At 33.5% G+C, this 24,595-nt stretch overlaps 1 protein-coding gene across 5 annotated transcripts in view; it reads right to left on the reverse strand.

Annotated features, from left to right (window-relative positions):
- Positions 1 to 24,595, reverse strand: part of SHPRH (SNF2 histone linker PHD RING helicase) — a 90,976-nt gene that overhangs the window by 14,350 nt on the left and 52,031 nt on the right. For all 5 annotated transcript variants that reach the window (XR_006733578.1, XM_045544527.1, XM_045544526.1 and 2 more), the window contains 7 exons: positions 23,877 to 24,050; positions 23,499 to 23,561; positions 22,292 to 22,517; positions 20,423 to 20,566; positions 19,074 to 19,175; positions 13,844 to 13,915; positions 11,018 to 11,206 (listed from right to left, as the gene is read on the reverse strand). Coding sequence is in view for 4 of the 5 variants with exons in the window: in XM_045544527.1 (XP_045400483.1) it covers positions 11,018 to 11,206; positions 13,844 to 13,915; positions 19,074 to 19,175; positions 20,423 to 20,566; positions 22,292 to 22,517; positions 23,499 to 23,561; positions 23,877 to 24,050 (970 nt within the window). In the remaining variant the exon portion in view is untranslated. The remainder of the gene's footprint in view (positions 1 to 11,017; positions 11,207 to 13,843; positions 13,916 to 19,073; positions 19,176 to 20,422; positions 20,567 to 22,291; positions 22,518 to 23,498; positions 23,562 to 23,876; positions 24,051 to 24,595) is intronic.

Below are 24,595 nucleotides of genomic sequence, written 5' to 3' on the forward strand. Positions count from 1 at the left end.
TATAAAATATGACATCAATAGCATAAAATGTGGGAGGGAGAGTATAGAGTTTTTACATGCAACCTAAGTGGTTATCAGCTCAAATTAGAATATTATAAGATATTTAATGTAAGCCCATGTTTACCACAAAAAAATAAATCACAGCACACCATTAAAAACCTCAACAAATCACAAAGGAAGACAACACGATTATAAGAAAGGAACGAAAGAACTACAAAATGGTTAGTAAACTTTAATAAAATAAGTCCCTACCCATCAAAATCACTTTAAATGTAAATGGATTAAATTCTCCAAGCAAAAGATACAGAGTGGCTAAAGGATTTAAAAAAAACAAGATAAAACTGTATGCTGCTTATTAGAAATTCACTTTAGCCTGAAGAAGATACATAAGAACACACATAAATTTAAAATGAAGGGATGGAAAAAGATATTCCATGCAAATGGTAAGCAAAAGAGAGCAGCAGTGGCTATACTTCATTCAGACAAAACAGATTTTAAGTCAAACAGTTTAAAAAGTGACAAAGAGGTTATTATATAAGGATAAATGGGTCAATTCACTAAGAGGACATAACAATGTAAATATATACACACTTAATACCAGAGCACCTAAATATATAAAGCAAACATTAGTAGATCTGAAGTGAGAGAGAGACTGCAATACTATAATAGCAGGGGACTTCAATATCCCATTTTCAATAATGGACAGATCATCCAGGCAGAAAAATCAATAAGGAAACATTGGACTTGAACCACACTTTAGATCAAATGGATCTTTATATCAAATGGATTCCATCCAACATTAGCAGAATACACATTTTTCTCAAGTACACATTAAATATGCTCCAGGAAAGAACATATGTTAGGCCACAAAACAAATCTCAACAAATTTAAAGAAGATTAAATTATATCAAGTATCTTTTCCAACAATTGTACAAAACTAGAAATCCATAACAAATGGAATTTTGGAAAAATCACAAATACACAGAAATTAAGCAACATGTTCCTAAACAATCAATGGGTGAAGAAAATAAAAGGGAAATTAAAAAATATCTTGAGAGAAATTAAAATGGAAACACAACATAAAAACAAACAAACAAACTTACAGGATACAGCAAAAGCAGTTCTAAGAAGGAAGCTTGTAGCAATAAATATTTACATCATAAAAGATGAAAGGTCCCAAAGAAACAATCTAACATTACACCACAAAGGACCAGAAAAAGAAAAGTAAACTAAGCCCAAAATTAAAAGGAAGAAAATAATAAAAATCAGAGCAGAAATAAATGAAATAGAGATTTAAAAAATATAGAAACAGATCAATGAAACTAAAAGTTGGTTATTTGAGAACATAAACATAATCGACAACCCGTTAGGTAGACTAAGAAAAAACTGAAGTAGGCTGGTCTGAGGGCAGTGGTGTTCACAAATAATCGATCACAACCAGTTACAGATTCTTTTGTTCCTTCTCCACTCCTACTGCTTCACTCGACTAGCCTAAAAAAAAGAAAGAAAAAGAAAAAAAAAGAAAAGAAAAGAAAAAGAAAAAACTGAAATAATAATAAATGAAACAGAAATACCAAGGAATACCAAGGATCACAGAGGCTGTATGAACTATATGACAACAAATTAGAAAATCAATAATAGATAAATTCCTAGAACATACAACCCACCAAGAGTAAACAATGAAAAAATTGAAAATCTGAACAGACCAATAATGAGTAAGAAGATTCAATCAGTATTAAAAAAGTCTCCCATCAAAGAAAATCCCAGGACCTGATGGCTTCACTTCTAAAGCCTATCAAACATTTAAAAAACTAATACCAGTTCTTCTCAAATTATTCCAACAAATTAAAGAGAGAATACTTCCAAATTCAGTTTACAAGATGACAATTACCCCGATACCAATGCCAGACAGGTCATGCAAGAAAAAGAATACAGGCAAATATCCTTGATGAACAGAGATGCAAAAGTCTTTGATACAATACTAGCAAACCAAATTCCACAGCATATTAAAAGGATCACTCACCATGATCAAGGGGGATTTATCTCTGGCATGCAACATTAGATAGTTTGACATACAGAAATCAATAAATGTGATACACTACATTAACAGAATGAAGGAAAAAAAACCCCACATGATCATCTCAATACATGCAAAAAAAGTATCTGACAAAATTCAACATCCTTTAAAGAGATAATTTCTCAACAAATTAGGTGCAGAAAAGAATGCACCTCAACACAATAAAGGCCATATATAATAAGCCCACTACTAACGTCATACTTAACGGTGAAAAGTTGAAAGCTTTTCCTCTAATATCAGCAATAAGATAAGAATGCCCACTCTTGCCACTTCTATTCAGCATTCAAGGACTACTGGAAGTCCTAGCTGAGGAATTAGGCATGAAAAAGAAATAAAAGGTATCCAAACTGCAAAGGAAAAAGTTAAATTGTTTATAGATGACATGATATTATATAGAGAGAGTCCTAAAGATTCCATGAAAGATTAGAACTAGCTAGAACTAATAAATGAATTTAGTAAAGTTGCAGGATATAAAAGAAACACAAAAATCAGTAGCTTATGTATATACTAAAACTGAACTATCTGAAAATGGTATCAAGAAAAAAATCCCATTTTGAACATCATAAAAATACTTAGGAATAAATTTAATCAAGAAAGTATGAGATGGGTACACGAAAAACTATGAAACATTAATGAAAAAAATGAAGATGAAACAAACCAATGAAAACACATCCAGTGTCAATGAACTGGGAGAATTAATATTGTTAAAATGTACACATTACCCAAAGCAATCTACAAGTCAATGCCATCCTTATCAAAGTTCTAATGACATTTTCTACAGAAATAGTACTATGGTTTGAGTTTGTCCCCACCAAGACTCATGCTGAAACTTGATCCCCAGTGTGGTAGTGTTGTGAGGTGGGGCCTAGTGGCAGGTGTCTGGCTCATGTCTGGATTCTCTTCTCCTGGTAGTGAATGAATTCTTTCTTGTGCAAATAGATTAGTTCTCACGGGAATGGATTAGCTCCCATGAAAGCAAGTTGTTATAATGTTGAGTTTCTTCCTGTTTGTTCCTCTCTCTTCACACGTCTGCTTCCCCTTTGACCTTCTTCATCAGGTTATGATGTAGCAAAGAAGCCCTTGCCAGAAGCTAGGGACATGCTCTTGATCTTCCCTGTCTGCAGAAAGGTGAGCTAAACAAACCATTTTTCTTCATAAATTATGCAGTCTCATGTATTGTTATAGCAACACAAAATGAACTAAGGCACAACAATATCCTAAAATTCTTATGGAACCACAAAAGACCCCAAATAATCAAAGTAATCTTGAGCAAAAAGCTGGAAGTATCACACTCCCTGATTTCAAAACATACTACAAAGCTATAGTAATCAAAACACTATGGTACTGGCATAAAAACAGATACATAAACCAATGGAACAGGAGAGCCCAGGAATAAAACTACATATATATAGTCAACTCATCTTCAACAAAGGTAGGAATATCACACAATGGGTAAAGGACAAGCTCTTCAATAAATAGTGCTGGGAAAACTGGATATCTACATGCAGAAAAATGAAACTGGATCCTTAGCCCATATACAAAAATCAATTCAAAATGGATTAAAGACTTAACATATGATCTGAAGCTATAAAACTACTCGAAGAAAACAAAGAGAAAAAGCTTCTTGACATTGGTCTTGGCAAAGATCTTTTTGGGATATGACCCAAAAGCACAGGCAACAAAGGGAAAAATAGATAAATAGGATTGCATCAAAGTAAAAAGCTTCTGCACAACAAAGGAAATAATCAGAATAATGAGATAATCTACAGAATGGGAGAAAACACTTGCAAACCATACATATGATAAGGGGTTATTATCTAAAATATGTAAGAAACTCAATAGTAAGAAAAACAACCTGATTAAAAAATGGGCAAAGGACCTGAATAAACCTTTCTCAAAAAAGACATACAAATGGGTAACAGGTGTATGAAAAAACGCTCAACACCACCAATCGAATGCATATTAAAGCCACAATGAGATATCATCTCATACATGTTAGAATGGCTATCATCAGAAAGACAAGAGATAAGCATTGGTGAGGGTGTGGAGAAAAGGGAATCCACGTACACTATTGGTGGGAATGTAAATTAGTACAGCCGTCATGGAAAGAGTAAGGAGGTTCCTTAAAAGATTTAAAATAGAACTACCACATGATCCAACAATTCCACTTCTGGGTATATATCCAAAGGAAATGAAATCAGCATGTGGAAGAGATATCTGTACTCTCATGTTCATTTCAGTATTCAAAACAGGCAAGACAGGAAATCAACTAAAGTGTCTATCAACCAATGAACAAATAAAGAAAATGTGGTATATATACACAGTGGAACATTATTCAGCCTTCAAAACAAGGGAAATCCTGTTGGTTGGGACAATACGGATGAATCTGGAGGATGTTATGCTGGGTGAAACATACCAGGCATAGAAAAGACAAATAGTATATGATCTCACTTACATATGGTATCTAAAAAAAATGAACTCATAGAAGCAGAGAGTAAAATGGTAGTTACCAGGGGCTAGGATGGGATTGGCTAAAGGGTCAATTAGGAATTAGTTCTGGAGATCTACTGCACAGCATGGTGACTACTACATAATGTATCGTAGTTGGCATCACTCTACTTCCTTTATGTTCATCTCCTATCTACTGAGATTCCTTATTTAGGGAAGAAAGAGAAGGAAGGAGAACAGATATGAAATCCCCTGCTGCAGCAGCAAAGGGCTACTTTCCCTTGATTTATATAAATGAAGGAAAAATAGTGCTTTATGACTGAAATTGTTTCTTTGTTTTTTTCTTTAATCACTTCTATGATAAAAGTGAATACCGGCACATAACTCAAAGCACGGCTTATCCATGACCCTGAACCAAGAGCCCATTGCCCATTATATCCATTTGTCACCAGTCCAGTCTTTCTTCTTTCTTCGCCTCCTTCTATTTTTGCTGTTTACCTAATCTGTCCACATCTCTATTACTCCTTTTTTTTTGTGCAGTACCTGTGGATTCCCACAGTCATGCTTAGCTCCACCAGCAGAATTAAGACAAAAGTGGCTGCTGAGTTCTGAAGAACCACAGAGAAAAGTCAACACAATGGACATGATGCCTGGACTCAGTCTTATTTTTTATCAAACAGAAGAGAGAACATTCATCTTTAGAGACTACGTTATGTCAACAGGCAGGCTGTATCTTTAGATTTTATATATTTTATGTATTAATAAATATAATCCATATATATGTAACATACACACAAATATACATCAAACACTTCCAGTAAAGTCTTACATTGAGAGGACTGTTAGTCACTTATCACTCTAAAGTGAAGGCAGAATGAAGTCATTTTCAGAAGTGTAATAACTCTGAAAATTGCCATTCTTATACTCATCAAGCTACAATTTTTTGAAGCAGTATAGCAAAGTAAAAAAAAATCTTAGAATGAGGATTACATGCATAATGGCATCACATAAAGTTGACACAGAAATGAAGAAAGTTAGATAAAAAAAAAAAATTAGAAATTCCACGAGACTGGTATGCTTGGAAGATTCTGCCTCAAAAAGCAAAGTTTAAATTACATGGTATTAGGATTGCATTCCTTTTTGCATGACTTTAATTATTCTACTTGGTTCTATAGTAAACAGTATTTATATTACAATATTGTACACACATTTACTGATTTTTTCAAGATATGGAAGGCATATCTATAATAAGATTATAAAATGTGAATATTATGAACATTATAATAGAAAAATGATATTATAACAAAAAATAGAACACGGTGGGAAGAAGGAAGATTTAAAGAAGAGTAGATGTATTAATTTCCTCATATTTTTTAGAGTGAGGAGACAGGAGATACTGTCCAAAGTAGTATATCAAGAAACAAAACTTATGTATATTATTGAAAGTCATATGAGTGGTCCCTGTAACTAAAAATTGTTCACAGTGGCAAAGAAGGAAGAATGGAGAAGAGCATTACTTGCCATTGTGTGACAATCCATTTTATTCTGAAATATTTTTTCTTTTTTGTGAATTATCTTTACTAAAAAAATAAATATCTAGCTTCTTGCCTACCCTGATTTCTTACAAGCAAGAGTTTTAAGGGAATATGTGGATCCCTGTAATTCTGGGTCTTTTTGTTTATTACTTCAATGATATAATTGGGATTTTGCTTATTACAAGTAAAGTGATCGTCTGAATTATGTTATTACTTCAGTGCTGCATACTATTGTACCTGCAGTAGCTTTTACTGCTCTAGGGTTAAATGAATGCCTATTCTATGCAATCTGTCAGAGATTATGAGTTTCAGCTTTGTCAGAGGTGGGATGATTACATCTGAACCAGAGCATAGATAATATTTTAATTTTTCAATTATCATTTGAATATTGTAATCTTTTAAACATACTATAAGAATGTCTTGTGACTAGAGTTTTTTTAGATTTCATCTGAGAAATATCACTTTAAAGAAGACAAATTTATAAAACTTAGCTTTTTCCCCCCCCCTCCCCTATAAAGAAAACTATATTTTCTAATCATTAATGAACAACTGGGATTATATTTAGTAACAGGTAACAGATTTTTCTTGAGGTTTCCTTAGTAGTTTATAATTTGCAAATAAATTAAGTATTCCTATTACTGTTCAGCATAGGGGAAGTCATTCCCTATTTTGGGATTATCTTTCATTACTTTTATTTTGGACTTTTCTTTTTAAAACAGAGCTAATGCCTTCACTGTGCCTGTGTTGTCCAAAGTAGGTTCAGCTGAATAAGATCAGTTAACATTGTTTTATTTCTGTCTGCACCTGTTCACCATGATAAAAACCTATGCTGGTAGTGATAGATACAATTTAATATAGTTATGAAGCTTGTATGATTGGTGCTACTAAGTAGGAATACTTTTCAAGCAAATGCCTGGGGTAAGTATTGGGTTCTTCAAGCATTCACATTTTACTTCAATAAAGTTCAACGGAAATTCTACCTAGGCTGTGGAAAATCTTACAAGTGTACTAGGCCATAAAAATATTCAATTGCTATCCATCAATCCAAATACTTACTGAGAGTCTGCTATATGCTAGGCATTGTTCTAAATGCTTGGGATACAATAGTGGATAAAATAAAGTCGCTACATTATCAACAATGTCCACTCCATATTTTACTAGAGTTTATGTTCTACGAAGGATTAAGTTTTTCATAAAGACAATTTCATAAAGAAAATTTATAGTTTATGTTTCAGAAGTCTCTATTGTGGTTCAATTTATTGTAAGCTATGGCTAATTTCGATAGGCAGCCTATTTATTAATTTAGGGTTTTTTTTGCAATTATAATTATATTTAGTCACAACATATTCTAACAAAAACATATACTTGCATTCTAAATTTATCAGTTAATATTCATGTATGTTGTATAAAACATTTTATATCTTATAGAAAACTATTTAGACGAATATATTTAATCACTTGTGGATTATATTTGCCAAATTATTTTATGCCTACTTTAAACCAGCCAGAATTTATAATCAGTGTTTTCCCCCCAGATGTTTATTTTAATTATATCTTAAAAGTATGAGACAGGGCTGGGCACAGTGGCTCACACATGTAATCCTAGCACTGAAAGAGGCTAAGGCAGGAGGATCACTTGAGGTCAGGAGTTCAAGACTAGCCTGAGCAAAAGCAAGACCCCACCTCTACTAAAAAGAGAAAAAAAACTAGCTGAGTGTGGTGGCATGCACCTGTAGTCCCATCTACTCAGGAGGCTGAGGCAGGAGGATCACTTGAGCTCAGGAGTTTGAGGTTGCAGTGAGTTATGATGACGCCACTGCACTCTACCCAGGGCGAGAATGAGACTTTGTCTCAAAAAAAAAAAAAAGTATGAGACAGATGTCACAAGTCACCTTTGAATCAACTGAACAAAAGTAAAAACAAAGAAACCAAAAAAAAAAAAAAAAAAAACCAAAAAAAAGAAAGAAAAAACAGGATTCTATACATAGCAGAATTCCACACATAGTATTGCTAGGCTTCTCTGGGAGTTTGAACGTAGAGATCCAATATTTTTTTCTTTACAAAAAGACTGATTAAGACATCACTCTTATCAGTAGATTTGCTCGTTAAAAATGTAGACTTCTAGACCACATCTCTACTATCAACAGATTTGTTGGTCAAAAATGTAGATTCCTGGACCACATCCCAGGTCCAATGAATCAAAATTTATGGGGGTGCGCAGGACATGAAAAAAAATCTTTACTTTAAAAAGGAGGCACTGAAAAGTTTGAGAAGATGAGGCAATTGTACGTGTGTGTAGGGGAAGTTGGATGGGAAGGTGCTATATTGCTGTGGCTATATCTATGTAGTATATTTTCTCCTGGACAGAAACTTCTTATAAGAATCTTGTCCACTATAGGCTCAGCATTTCCACTGGCAAAAACGTTTTCTATGAAACCTTGCCAAACATAGGACACAGGGAACATGCCACGTGGAGCATATGTTCTGCCAAAAGGCCTACTTCACCATCCAAAATGCTTGGCAGTTGTCAGAACTTGCAAGGGGAATTTTGTTTACTTTGTGAGATGCCCAGTAGGTTCCAAAGGTCATTTAGGAATACTGTCACACTGTTGCTAGGGAAGATACGATCTTTAACTTAGGTGAGTGCATCTACCAAATAGAACATTCGTGATCCCAATATTCATTTTATTTCTATGGTCAAACAATAGGATTCCTCACATTGTGAAATCTCTTATTTCCAAAAAGTACCACTTGAAAAAAAATGTCTAATACTATTTAATACCAGTTTTATGTTCTCCAAATATCTTTAATCTGCAGACCAGCTATATGATTAAGTACTATGCATGATATCATATCGTTTGCTATGTCCAAGATTCTTGACATAAATACAATCAAATATCCATTTCAGATAATACAAAAACTTCAATGAAATAAAAAATTACTTCTCAGTATTGTTTATTAAAGATCAGCCATTTGATAATCAACAATAATAAAAAGAAAAAAAACCCTGGGTTCAGAAGTAGTTTGAACTAAATGCTCTAAAATTTGAAAATGATGTCTTAATTATTTACATAGAGCCATCTTTATTTATATAAGATCACTTCCTTAAGTCCAAGATAGGTAATATGGCCCTTTAATGTGGAAATTTCAGAAAGTTAGAAGAGTGGGGTAAAGGCTAAGAACATAATAAGTAGATGCTTCAAGGAGAAAGTGACAGATAGGGGGGCAGATATGTGACAGAAGTCAGAAAGGAGGACAGAAAGCAGAAAGCAGATGTGGCAGACACAAATGATGGCAGAAAAAGCAGTGAAAAGCAAATGTAAAAGTGGCACGAAGCAATGTGAGGACGTGGAGGAGCTATAAAACTTGCTTGTAAAATAGGTACAATATTCAGTCATGTGTTCAACATAAAGGAAATGCCAGTATACACGTGTCTATCACAAGAAGGAAATTATTAGCATTAATAAATTCTAGAATCTTATGTTTTATGATTCTATTAATTCATGTGTTTATTAACAACCAGGAAGAAGTGAGAGTATAATAAGAGAGTATTTATACTCTGGTATCCCTGTCCCAACAGGACAGCAAATGGAACTGTCGTGATCTTTATCCTGGGTGTCTAGGAAAGCTGCCATAAAATGAACAGGTGTTTGGGTGTGATGGGCTCAATGACTCAGTTTCATAGAGGCTGTGTTTACTGGTAGCTACAGTAATCACTTCCTCAACCTCCCTGCAGGAAGCCTGACACAGCAGTCCTTTCTTATGCTGTTCCTTGTACTGTGCTGAATGTTTTCATCTAAGGGTGAACCATTCTTCTTAGCCATGAATGCCATCTGTGGCCCTTGGCATGTCTGTGGCCAGAGGGAGAGAGAGAAGAAAAAGAAGAAAGGACTAAGAAACACTATATGGGAAGGAAAGGAGAGAGAAACTATAGGAGTGGGAAGAATGGGGAAAGAGGGACTGGGAAGGAGAGCAGTTCTTTCTGTGCTGAGCAGGATACAGTATAACCATGAAATGCTTCAGGGTTGCATTAAAGGTCACCTCTTCATTCAGCAACTCTTTTGGCATTTGCTTTAAAAATACAGTTCTCCCTCTGTATCCACGAGGGACTGGTTTCGGGGCTCCCTGTGGATACCAAAATCTGAGGATGCTCTAGTCAATTATATTAACATAAAATGGCAGAATATTTGCATACAAACTACACATATCCTTCTGTATACTTTAAATCATCTCTAGATAACGTATAGTATGTAATATAATGCCTACACATCACTTAATTCTTCTGAATTAAACATAGTACTCAGCACGCCACAAATTCACGTTTTGCTTTTTGGAACTTTGTGGAATTTTTTCTTTTTCCAAATATTTTCAACCCACAGTTGGTTGAATCCACGGTATAGAGGGTGGAGTGTATAAATTTATCCAGGGGATTCACAGGTAGGGAACAGTACTAGATGATCCTGAGGTAACGATCCCCTCACCACTTATCCATGTCCGTTCTGCTATTCCCATACCACTCTGCAGTTCCCTCCTGCTTGTTCACCCTCTCACTTTTTCCTTCCACTCCTGAACCCTTTGCTGGTACCCCAAGGAACTCATACTTTATGATCAACAAACTCACATGTTCCAACGCTTCCGGAAATACTGCTCTTCACTTCTTTGCTTTAATTATGATAGAACCTGGCTATCCTTTGAGCATTATCCTATTCTTACATTGCATTCTTACACTGCATAATTATTTCAAAGAGATAAGTCAGCAATTGCACAAAAGTTAAAAATTTTATTTGGATCCAAAGGTTCTTAGGGATATTTTTCAGGCACTATCTCTATGAACAACAGCGGTTTTTACATATTCACTGTGCCAACCTTGTTCTAATTTTAATGATCTTATTTGCCAGATATTGATTTCTATTATATTGCTCTAATTATGTTCCTACATGTTCTTGACCTACTTTACCTTGACAGGAATGTCTTCTTCCTGGCTTGCTTTCTCTGAGGTGAAGACATATGAGATCTCTCTGTGAGATGTGGTCTGGCGACAGATGGCACACTTAATGGAGCTTCTGTGAGACCCCACGCTGTACTGTTCAATAATTATAGAAATGCATTCATTACAGAAACAGTGCCCACAGGTCAATACTGCCCACTAAAAAGAAAACACAAAGAAGAATAAACCTTAGTGAGATGCTGTGAAAGATCTCTCCCAATCTAGAAATATATTAAAAGGGGAAGCAGGGAGTCACAGTTTCACTTCCTAAATATCTCATGACATTAATATTCTTTAAGTCATGAAAGCCAAGTTGTGCTTTGAAATTAAGTATTTTCTAGTTCAAAGTAAACTTTCATAGTCTTTAGTTCTGTTCATCCTAATAGTGAGCACAGTTGCCAGTCATTGTTATTTTGTAAGAAGTTGGCGTTCTTATTTCAGTATTTAGGAAAAATGTAAATTATTCCTTCAGTACTCTAACAGCAGATATAATAGAGGGACTGAGAACAACATTAATTTGGAGATAATGTTATATTCAATATATTCTACTTAATTTATTAAACAGATTCATATTTTCACACATTAAAGCACTACACAGAAAATGAGATGGGCTAGCATCTCAGATTTAAAAGTGGTTCTTGATATATTTCAAAAAACACAAAGATATTTTTAAGAAATCCCTTGTCCTATTTAAGGGAAAGTAAAATAAGCCTCTCTGAATCTCAGCAGCACACCCTGGAAACTTTTCCCTCTTTGGCAACGAGAGGTAAGGAAGAGCATTAGATTTAGTCTAGGTATCAGTTCTACATGTTATAACATCTTATAAAAGTTATTTAACCTTTTTTACCTGGTAAAAACAACAACAAAAACTGAGTGGTGTCTTGAGTGATAAAGATCCTAAATCCTAAGCTGTGGTTTTTTTTATGATTTAGACATGTATGGATTTGTATAGAAAGAAAAGTGTGTGGCTGGGCCCACCTGAGGTTCTTTGCAAAATGAACTAAGAAGCTCTTTGGAAAAGAACTTATACTCAGGGAAGAGAAAATTGAGGTATATAAGCTTTAAAAACAATTATTTTGGGTTTTACTGGCTAATACTAGTCACATTGTTCTCTAGCTGGACCTCTGCTCTCAAGAAATTGTTCCTGAGTCCTCAGGAGTTGAGACTGTAAAAAAACCAAAGAGGTGTTTAACTAGTATTTTTGTATGACACACAATAGCACTACCCTGTACTCTATGTACCTCTAGTGCCACTGGGAAGAAGGTACTCTCTCCACTGAAGAGGACTTTTATGACTCATGAGAGGTCAGAATTGACAAGCTGAACAGCAAGATGGGCCCACCTACATCTGCAACAGAGAAGAAACCAAAAAGGTACCCAGCAACTGAGCATTAGGAGTGACAGGAAGTTGACTGAGTGGCTCAAACAGAAGAAAAGACAAATGACAATGCTTCCAGGGGCATCAGCCAGTATATATGAGATATCTCTGATAGATTCTAATTTAATAGACCTAAATTAGAAGAATTGGAAGAGAACTGGAGAGTTGAAAGGAGTCCTACAGATTGTGGGTATGAACAGAGTTTGAAAAGTACAGTTTTTTGTAAAAAAAGTTACTATTTTTGTAATCTAGTATGTTCTTCTAACTGTAGGAGACCTAGGTTATGCTAAAACTAAATAAAATAATGTATATGAAATAACTTTAAAAACTGAAAATGTTTAAGACAAAATGAGAAAAAATTTGAGACAATCCAGCTGCATGTAATCTCATCAAAAATAAAAGCAAAAAGGCACTACTCTGTCATGATCCCTTCCATTTTTATCACAGCTTTTATTAAACATTTTCATTACTGACTTTTGTCATAAGTCACTGGCATTTGTACACTACTATTTTTTCTGCTCAGTTTCCAATGTAATATTTATTCTTCTAATATTTATTACCAAATAAAGTGTCCCTGAGATCTCACCTTCTCAATAAATCTTGGAAACCTAAAAGGTACTTTTCCTGATTCTTAGTCAGAATACAGAACTCATACATTTATTTACCTCTCCATTCAGTTCCATAGAAAAAAATAGCCAACAATAATTTCACTTCTTTAATAGTAATAGCCTTATCTTTCAAATTTTAAAAAGCAATAAATATTCTAATAATGTAGATATTGATTTATCAGAGAAAGAATTTATAATTTCATAACTCCCAGTTGGTAGGATAAAAATATGAATCTCTTAAAGGAGAATATGGTGCCATTATGTTTACAGATATTTATATATTGATATTCACAAAGAAATATACTTAATACAACAGTCTTCTAAAAATTATACCTAAATTCCCCTAGGAGAGATGTTATTAAATATTTGTACTCTAAAGCCTAGTGTTATGAGGTATTAATACTGCTATGTTACCATACCTGTGCAAGACTTTCTTAAGTAAATCTATGCGAGTTGTACTACATTTCTCTACAATTACTGAATAACTATGTTAATACAACAAAATCAAATCACTTGTACACAATCTTGTGACTAGAAACAATTTTCAAATCTATGCATCTTTAATGAAAAAGATGAGCTCATTTTAGAAATATTGTTTCACTTATCATTTAGGAAATATTGCTCAAACATATGTAACCTTAAGCTTCTCACGTAACCTCTGGCGCTACCTTTAAGATGAAAGTAATACTTGCCTTTCATATAAACAGTTCGTGAGAAAAAGAGAAAGAAAGAAAGAAACATATTGCGTGTACAAACCTTTGAAAACTGTAATGTATTTTATAAGTGCATGTAACATTTATTATAATTTCACCTGTTTTCCCAGTTGTCGAGCACAGATTGGACAAGGTTCTGGATTAATACCTCCCGACGTTTTGTCCTGAGACTATCCCAAAAAGAAGAATTCAAAAACATATTAGCTACATTTTTACATTTAAAACCTGATACATGTTTTGTAACACATTTATAGAAGTAAACGCTGGCAATCACAATTTAAATAATCTAATAATTGAGATGACCTAACAATTTATATATTACCTAATATTACTATTCCTGGGACTTACAAAAAATATTTATTCAAGGAGTAAACAAAAAATGAAAACAATTTTTATTATACAGGTTGAGTATGCCTAATCCAAAAATCTGAAATCAGAAATGCTCCAAAATCCAAAAATTATTGAGTGCCGATATGATGTTCAAAGGAAATGTTCATTGGAGCACTTCAGAATGATCAATCAGTATAATGCAAATATTCCAAAATCGGAAAGAAATCCATACTCTGCAACACTTCTAGATCCAAGCATTTCAGATAAGGGAGGTTCAACCTATAACTTAAATTATCATATTGGTGTATTTGTGATTATAATAGAAGGCAAAACTAAAACCAGATAAATTTTCAAAATTTTATTTTCAGGCTATATTTTATTAAAAATAATGGATTACAGACAGGTGTGGTGGCTCACGCCTGTAATCCTAGCACTTTGGGAGGCCGAGGAGGGAGGATTGCTTGAAACCAAGAGTTTGAGACCAGCCTAAGCAAGAGTGAGACCCCGTCTCTACAAAAAAATAGAAAAATTAGCCAGGCGTGGTGGTGCGCACCTGTAGCCCCAGCTACTTGGGAGGCTGAGGCAGGAAGATCACTTGGGCCCAGGAGTTTGAGGTTGCAGTGAGCTATGATGATGTCACTGCACTCTAGCCCAGGTGACAGAGCAAGATCCTGTCTCAACAACAAAAAAATATGAATTACTTATAAATTTATAATTGAAACAAAGCCTCCTTAAAAATCATGGAAAAAACTATTCTTCATGTCTACTTTGCATGGCATCACAAGGTAAGAGGCAGAATTTATTTATATAACGTAACTCCTTATTAATATTGGCTTCCTCAGCATTCTTTTTCTAATCACATTAAGGCAAATAACTGGAAAGCAGAAATATTGCTTTGAGTCCTCTCTATACCTGGAAGTTACATCAAAATACAATAGCTTTTAAAAATTGCCTTAAAATTATTATAAACATTGAAAGAGCTTCAAAAACGTCACCAAGTAGACAGGTTTCAAAACTGAGAAAAATATAAAGTAAATTAGACGAGTGATCACTAAAGCTTCTGAGGTTTCACTAACCAAACATCTTTAAAAAATTATCCTTTGGCATACAAGCAGTACAAAGAACAAGCTAAATTTTGCATGGATTCAGGAACTCCAAAGGTTCAAAACAATTCTATTAACTAAAATGGAAGTGTGCAGGCCTTGTAAAAAGTTGAACAATTTAATTACTCTTTTCCTCTGTTAATTATTGATTTCTGTTTCAGACAATATATAATAAATCTAAAAATTTACTACACACATATTTCTCATGATTCTACAGGTCACCTGGGTGATTTGGGGATGGGCTGACTTGGCTGGGGCTGGATGGCCCAGGATGGTCATGTGCTCATGTCTGGTGGTTGTTATGCTAGCTGGTCTATGGGGAGGGCTGAGCTGAGTGAGGGCTCTGCTTCTCAAAAAGGTAAGCTAGGCTTCTTCACATAGTCTCAGAGTTCCAAAGAGCAACAGGATTGGGAGAACCCAATGTGCATGGACTTTTCAGGTCTTTGCTTGTAGCAGAAGGTCAAAAGCAAGGTATCTGACCAACTTCAGAGTCAATATGGGAGTGGATTGCTTACAGGCACATACACATGGAGGAGGGGCATTATTGCAGCACTTCATAAACAATCTACCATAATTCACCATCACTTTTCTTTTCTTAATATTTAAAGAAAAGAGTTGACACTTTCTGTAACCTAGCTAGATTATAAATATTTTAGGCTTTGTGGGCGTATGGTCTGTGCTGTAACTACTCAACTCTGCATTGTAGTGTGAATGCAGTCACAGACAACAGGTAAATGGGTGGGTATGACTATATTCCAATAAAACTTTACTTACAAAAAAAGGTGGTAGGCTGAATTTCTCTCATACATGGCAATATGCAGATCCTTGATGAAAAGTTACAAATTTCCCTCTAAGGATGCCTTAGCTGGATTGTCACATACTCTTTCATTCAGTTCAGAATATTTTCTAAGTTCCACTGTGACTTTTTCTTTGACCCATGGGTTATTTAGAAGTATGGTGTCAATTTCCAAACATTTGAGGATTTATCTAGTCATCTTTCCATTACTGATTTCTAGTTTAATTCCTCTTTAGTAGGGAAATACACCCTTGTATACTTTTAATCCTTTGAAAATTTAACAGTTGCTTTTTGACTTATCATAAGGCCTATCATAAGGTAAATGTTCCATGTATGCCTAAAATGTATGTATTCTGCAGAGGTTGAGTACAGTGGTCGGTGTCAATTAGATTTGTCCCCAATGTTCAAATGTTCAATATCCTTATGGATTTTTTTGGTCCATTTCTCTGAAGTATGAAAAAATCTTATAGTTTACCTCTGTTTACTTCCTTCCTTTGTGTTATCATGTGTTTTAGTTCCATATATGTTGTATATAACCCATACAATAGTATTGTTGCTTTAAACAGTCAATATTCTTTTATATTTATCTACATATTTAAGCTTTCCCTTGCTCTTCAGTTCTTCTTGTAGTTCCATCCTTCAATGCGGGATAATTTTTCTTGAGTTCAAAGAACTTCCTTTAATATTTGTTGTGATGTGAGTCTATTGGGGATTAATGCCTTCAGTTTTTATTTATCTGAAAATACCTATAATTCATTTTTTTTAAAAAGGATATTTTCTTTAGATATAGAATTCTAGGTTGGTAGTATTTTTTTCTTTCAGCATTTTAAAGATGTTTTTCCAGTGTTAACTTGGTTACACAGAGAAGCCATGGAAACCAAGTAACAGTAGAACATCTTCAAAGGCCGAAAGAAAAATATCTCTATGTAGTCACCAGATTTATTGGTACTTCTTTGTAAATATTGTCTTTTTTCTCTCAACTCTAGATTTTTTTCCCATAATTTTTGGTTCTGATGTATCTAGGTGTTATTTTTGTTTTTTTTGTTTTATTTATATTCCTCAGGGTTCTCAGAGCTTCTCTAATCTGTAGACAGTGTCACATTGTTTTCAACAGTTTTAGAAAATTCTCAGCCATTATCTCTTCAAGTTTCTCTTGTCCCATTCTCTTTCCTCTTGAACTTCAATTACAGGTATGCTAGATCATATGATTGTGTCTCAAATCTTTACTTTATTTTTACTTCTATGCTTCTTTAAGTTGGATATTTTTTATTGCCCTGTGCTTGAGTTCACTAATTCTGTCTTTTTCTTATGTCTGCTCTCCGTGATATTTTGATTACTGATAACTGTATTTTTGCAGTTCTAAAATGTCCATTTAACTCTACTGTATAAATTCCAATTCATTTTATCTATGTTGTCCATCTTTCCTTTCTTTCACATATAGGTTGAGCATCCCGAATTTGAAAATCTGGAAATGTGAAATGCTTCAAAACCCAAAACTTTTTGAGTACTGATGTGATGCTCAAAGGAAATGCTCATTGACGTATTTTGGATTTTGAATTTGAGATACTCAATCTGCATAAAATTGTTGATACATATTGTTAAATGCTTTCAGGAAAGCTTATATCAATTTATACTCCCACTGGTAATGCATAAAATGTATTCATTCACTGCCCTTTCACCACTGGGTAGAGTTATTTAAAAAATCTTTGCCTACTTGTCAACAGAAAATGGTACCTGAGTAATCTGATTTTCCTTCATTTATAGATTAAATGATTTTTCTTATATTATTAGCCAAATTGGATTTTCCTAGGTGGATTATTTATATCCTTGGAATTTTAATTTTTTAAAACTAATTCAACATATCAATGATTTACAACTAACAGATGATAAACTGTCTCTTCATTTTGACTATCATATTTAGAGTAGAGAAATCTTACATTTTAAAAACTCAAGTCCAGGGATGTTGGGACTTATTCCCCCAAATGTTTTCTTAATGCTAGCATTTTACATGAGACTGACTTTTCAATGTTTTTTTTCCTTCTTCTTCCTCTTCAGAATAACAGTATTGGTAATCATAGTAATAAACAGTAATAATGATGTCAATAATATCAATAGCTTCAAACACCTAGACAGTGCTTAATAAAGCAGGAACTATTCTATCACTTTATTATATATATTAATTCATATAATTCTCAAGAATGCCTTATAAGATAGTGTTGATATTATTCTCATTTTACACATGGAGCAAAGAAAGGTGAATAAGTTGGATAAAGTCACATATTTAGGAAACAGTGGAGTTTTCATTCAAAATTGGGCTATCTGGATCCAAAGTGTATCATCTTAACCACATGCTATTTTACCTATAATCACTGTCCAAGTTTTCATTTTGTCATCACTGAAAGTTATTGATCCACTTAAACATATGTTACACTGGTTTTCAGAACCAACTCTAGTCTATGGCTTGTCTTCATTTGCCCTATCTAAACATCTATTACTTTATCTTGTTCCAAAAAGATGTTCTGCCAAATGGTAGACTAAGAATTCTTGCAATAAAAAGGAATTATATTTATTAATGACCCATCAACTCAATGTCCAATATAACACTGATCACAACTCAGAAAATGTGTTGTGAATTATATTAAATAACTAAAGTTCACCTTCATTACCATGTCTTCTGGTTTAGTAGCCTTCCAAACACATTTCACAGTTTCAAATAACAAATTAAAAAATACCTATATATGTATGAATGAATGCATGTATATATATTATATAATGCAATTTTGAGGTATGTTGGGATACTTCTACTATTCAGGCATTTGAACTACAGTCGGTTTACGTTGTTCTTTGCTATAGAGTGCATGCTTTTTACATCATCTGTGTAACTTATAATTTCTATAGATATAATATTCTTTTGGGATCTGTGTAACTATTGTAGAGACAGAGATAGTGTTCAGACTCATAACTAACACAAATAAAAGACTTAATAAAAAAACCTGTACCATTAATTATGGGCCTAATAGATTAAATGGAAGGAGTCACTAATAAAGTGGCTTATGATAATACAGCACAGGAAAAAAGAGCATCTCTTGAAAACAATACCTTTTCCAAATTAGTTAGGTAAAGAAGCTGCCCAAGTTTTTTCTGAAGCTGTGATGTAGCAACGGCTTTATCATTTAGTAGTTTTACACGATTTTGTTCTACCTAAAAAAGAAACAAAAAACAAAAACTTCTTTATTCTCTCTCAACAATTCTCCAATAATATATATGTATCTTGTTTTAAGAAAACCTGTTTATGGGAGGGGGGAGGATGAAGATGGGTGAAATCATACCTAATGGGTACAATGTACACTATCTGGGAGATAGGCACACTTATAACTTTGTCTTAAGCAATGAAAAAGCAATCCATGTAACCAAAACATTTGTACTCCCATAATATTCTGAAATGATAAAAAAAAAAAACAAAACCCTGCAAGAAAAAGAAAACCTATTTATATTTTAAAACTCAAATTTGTAAAAGGAATATTAGATATTTCAAAAGGATTTTTTTTCACTTTATAGAAGGCAAAATTCAATCTACAGCTCTTTTAAATAGAAAGCATCCCTATATACCTAAAGTCAGATAAAAATCAACCCCAATTCTATTTATGCACCATTTTCCAGTAATACATGCATGGGATGAAGAAAAATTACATGATTTAATGCTTTGGCCTGAGTAATTTTATGAAATTCAGGGAAGAATCTTACTGCCCTTCCTTCCTCCAGCAGAATACAGCAAACAGAAAGACGAATTTGTTTTCTCAGAAAAACTTACTCAGAATTCATATGTAAGTGACATATTAATAGTATATAATGAATATTTCAATTTTTTTCTAAATTAGTTTCCAAGCCTTAAAGAAACAGATTTAAAATACTAAACACACACAAAGGATAAAAATGAATTATAAAGGGAATATTTTTAATGTAGAAATAAAAAGACTGACGGAGTTATGTTTTGATCTTGAGATACAAAGGAGAATTTATTGGAAGAATTTATTGGAAATTGTTGATATCTGTTCATCATTAGCAAAAGCAAAAGAAAAGCTTTTAGTTGTTCTACAGGAAGATTTTTCTAGTTCTGATAAAACTGAGGTAATAGAAAATACATCTAAAAAGTAACTGTGAATACCTATAAATAGCACATAGAAGGTGTTCAAAAAATTGATGACTGTGTAATCTGTAGAGAAACAAAGAAAATGCACCAAAATAGTTAATGCTAAACATAGAATAGATGTGAAATTTCTCACCTTTGACCTATTTAGACCTGTAAAAACAATGGCTCAAATTAAGAATGGAGATTAAATATATACTTATAGAAGAGATCACTGTCCTGACTCTACTTTTTCAACAGGTCTTGAATTTTTGTTACATCTATTTGCTGTGCCTTTTTCTGTGATTTACTTGCAAATTACCTCATGTGGTTCTATGATATGAAGAACAGGTGGACTGGGTTTTGGCTCCCTAGGATCACGCACTCTTAGTCGTTCCGTAGCCATTGCAAGTTCATCAACAGCAGATACACGATTCCTCAGAGCCATCCAATATTCATGAAGTAACTGAAAGAACAGAAAAGATAAAATGGTGGTAAAGCATATAATTAAAATTGGTTAAAACCACCAAGATATGCCTTGAGCAAAAGTCTTTATGAGGTCTTAGACATACATGTTTTTTCATTAAGTGTCTAAAGTACAAGCAATAATTCTTTGGGCCAGTTTAAATGAGGAGGTGAGACTAAAAAATCTCCACAGGATACTGCCTCTTTAGATTCTTAGGAACAGAATACCCAAAGATTCCTTGGCGGAACCAAAGATCTTTACAGTTCAATATTGGGCTGATGGAATCTTTTCTCTGCTTTATTTTTTTTAAGTGTTTTTATTGCAATGTATTTCACATATTCAAAATAATATATATGGCAACAAGAATGTAACTGAGTATTCGCCATCCATTTTAAGAAAAAATTCTCAGGAAAGCCTCTGTTGTGTTCCTTCTCAATTGTATCAGTCTCTTCTCACATATTCCTCCTTCAAGGAATATGTGAGGAAAGGCCCAACAATGGGGTAACTACTATTCTGAATTGTATTTATCCTTACAGACTTTTCATTGGAGTTATACTACATGTATGTATCCTTAATAATCTGGTTATATATGTTTTGTAAATTTATAGAAATGGTATTAATCAGCATAAATTTTTTGACATGCTTTCTTCACTAACTTTATATTTTGAGGTAGATCCTGGTTGATATATATAGCAGTAGCTCATTTATTTGCTTTTCTGTGAAAAAGTCTGCAAAGTTATACAGAAAAAAATGCACAAAAACCTGGGAGAAGTGCACAATGAGCACTCCTCTGGACAAAGAGCATGTAACCAAACTGAGCCCAAAGGAAGAATACAGGACAACTGGACATTGTATATAATACTGTCTTTTTCCATGCCTGGCTATAAGAAACAGTGTTAATGTGCTCTGTATTTACAATAGTAATGTGTGAGGAAAAAAATTATTATGAACCAATGATTTTGACTTTATAAAAGTATACCCTAATTTATCAAATGTATGAACTGATATTATAGACAACTTCGTTTCTGCATAAAAATTTTTCTCTGAACTTTAAGAACTTAACAAAAAAGATATTGAATGGAATTATGACATTACAAATAAATGATACACTTCTTTCCTTTCCCTACCCATCTCACCTGCAAAGTAGGATAATGAATAACAAATCCAAATATAAAGAATAATTCTAAGTTAATGAATTCTGGAATCTCATCTCCAGTACAGAGTTATAATATGATGAAATCATGAAAATATAAATATGAAAAGCCACTTTATGCTTTACTCATTGGAATGGTTTCCAACCTCTTGTAGGTTGAGAAGTATTTACTATGTTTTCCAATGTTTAAGATTGTTGATATTTGGCTATTTATCATAGAGCAAAAGCACAACAAAAAATAAAAACAAAACTCTAAGTTCAAAGAATAGCAGCATAAAATCAAGCTAAGAATAGAATGAAACATTTTCACAGCTAAACAAAAGGTTTCAGATAAATTTCAGTTCAGTAATGATTTTCTTTTAGTAATTTAATAAATAGACTGTCCTTACATGATGAGTATTACTGAATTAGTAATTCCTTATAACAATAGTTACATTTTAGGGAAAGAAAAATAGTGACACCTCAATTTCTGGAGCAGATTTAAAAAAGCTGGAGAGAAAAACGAAAGCCATTAAAATTAATGTAAAAACGGAAAATTTTTAATATGGGAAGGAAGTTTTAAAATTCTATACCTTATATTCCTTCTTCCATGCTTCAAAGAGATCCATTGAAGTACTTCCTTCATCAATGAATTCAACAGCAAATCTATGTGATTTTGCAAATGATAGTATTGCTTTCATAGATCGTTCCGTTTCACTTATTGCCCATAGACCCCGGGTGGTGGTAGGTACTCTATCATCTACCAGTCCTTCCTCATCTTCTATCATCTCCTCAAATATTGCAGTCTGGCCTTTGACTCTGAAAACATACCAGAACAAAACAATAGTAACTACTGTCAGTGGGTAAGTAAATGAGTGATATTGTAAATGAGTGATATTGGCAGAACAAATACAGAAGCAAGGTCAATAACTCTTCAACAACTTTCAGTGTGATATCTATAAGATCATGCTTGCAAGTCTTTGGAAAAACCAAAGCAACTCTGAAAATCCTGGAAGTGTCATAAATTTGTCCAGTGTTTCCTGAGATCAATATGGCATAATCAAAAATGTCTATAAATTCCAAACTATAAATCTCACTCTGAGAATTAAAATATAAATCACAACCAATGACCATGCATAAGAAAAAAAAAGCATAGTATGATCCAGAAGTACACTATCAATCCTTCTTTTCAAGGCAATCAGACTTAGAACCTTTTCTCAATTTCCAACCTTGTAAAATAGAGATAATTTTGCTCCTAATATGGTTATATGCACTCACCAGGTAGCTTAATCCCCAACACAGGATGAAGACTTTGTATGGAGAAAGGGTATTAATAATGAGAGACAACATATGATATGACACTTACTATGTATCAAGCACTATGCTAAATAATTATGCTCATTTTCTTATTTGATATTCACAAAACTTCAATGAAGAGATGTTATTACCTTCATGTCACGAATAAGGACACTGAGGCTTAGAGAAGTAATTTGCCCCGAACAATGAGCAGGGATTTGAGTTCAAATTGGTCAGACTAGATAGAGCATGGGATCTTACCACTCGCCTAAACTGCCCCTGAATTAATTACACATTACCATGACATGAACATTAAGGCAGTGACTTCTGCATAGGTAAAACTGAGCATGTTAAATATGAATTGTCAAGAGTTTACTTACTTGAATTAATGAAGCAAAAAATATAAGACAGGTCACTGTGAGGAAAATATAGTCTTATAATCAAACACTAAATCTTGTAAAATGTTTCATTTTCTTGATGGGTAATATCAAATAGAGAACTTACGTGTTAGAAAATAGCTTTGATTCATACTCTGTGAATAATTCATCAGCTTTACAAAAGACACAGCTGAAAAAAAAGAGTATCAGAGAAATAGTCACAAACATAACCAGCACTCAGGTAATTGCTAAGAGAAGCTTAGTATTTTGTACTTTATTTTTTATTTGTAACAGACATGCCATTTCAGAAAAAAAAATTACATGGTTTTCAGTACCTGGTCCTTGAGTTTTTTTTAAAAAATTAGATTAATAATATATCTCTTTCTATTTCTATCTGAATTAAAATGAAAAAAGTTTTATTATATGAGCCATTGTTTCTTCTCTCAGAAGAAATCTAGCTTAATGAATGGTACCATTTCATTGTATAAATTCTTCTACTACCTACCAGTTGAGAGGAAGTCGAGTTGGTCGGAGGTGGCAGATTGTTGCAGATTCAATAATATTACGAGATGGCGGTCCCTCCAGGTTTTTTACAGCTTCTCTTACTAGCTTCTGGAATTTATATAGCTCTTCCATTTGTGTTGTAAGTAAGAACTGAAGACCTCTACAGTCACGAAATCTGATTCCCACCACCAGCACCACACACAACACAAACAAAAGAATAAGAGTCAATTTTCTCAAATTCAGAAAATGGTTGCCAAACAAAGTGTTAAAGAAACTGTGTGCTACATTTTACCCAGCTGCACTTGAGTGTGTTCCTTAGGAGCGTATTCAATTGGAATCTGCTAGTCAAGGTACAATAACATTGGCTTATCTACTACAAAAGACATCAGAAGATTTTGATAGTCTTGTGCTCAAAATGGAAAGAATATGCAAAATCTATGTCTCTCTCTGGCTCAGGTATCTTTGAAAGATCAGGATTGCCACATTCTTCCTTTTTAAGGCTCACTGACTACAAATGTCCCCCTGATGCCCTTGCTCTATATGGAGAGGTGAATGCAGAATGATACATAAAGACAGAAAATTGGGAAAAAAGAAGAAAACTAACCAAGAGTTATATTCTTCATTTAAATATATATATTTAATTAAATATTAAGCATCTACTATATGCTAGGTACTTTGCCAAGCACTTTTCATGTATAACTTCAATAGTTTCTGCTATGC

This window comes from Lemur catta, chromosome 2 (genome assembly GCF_020740605.2).
Source record: "Lemur catta isolate mLemCat1 chromosome 2, mLemCat1.pri, whole genome shotgun sequence".
NCBI lineage: Eukaryota > Metazoa > Chordata > Mammalia > Primates > Lemuridae > Lemur > Lemur catta.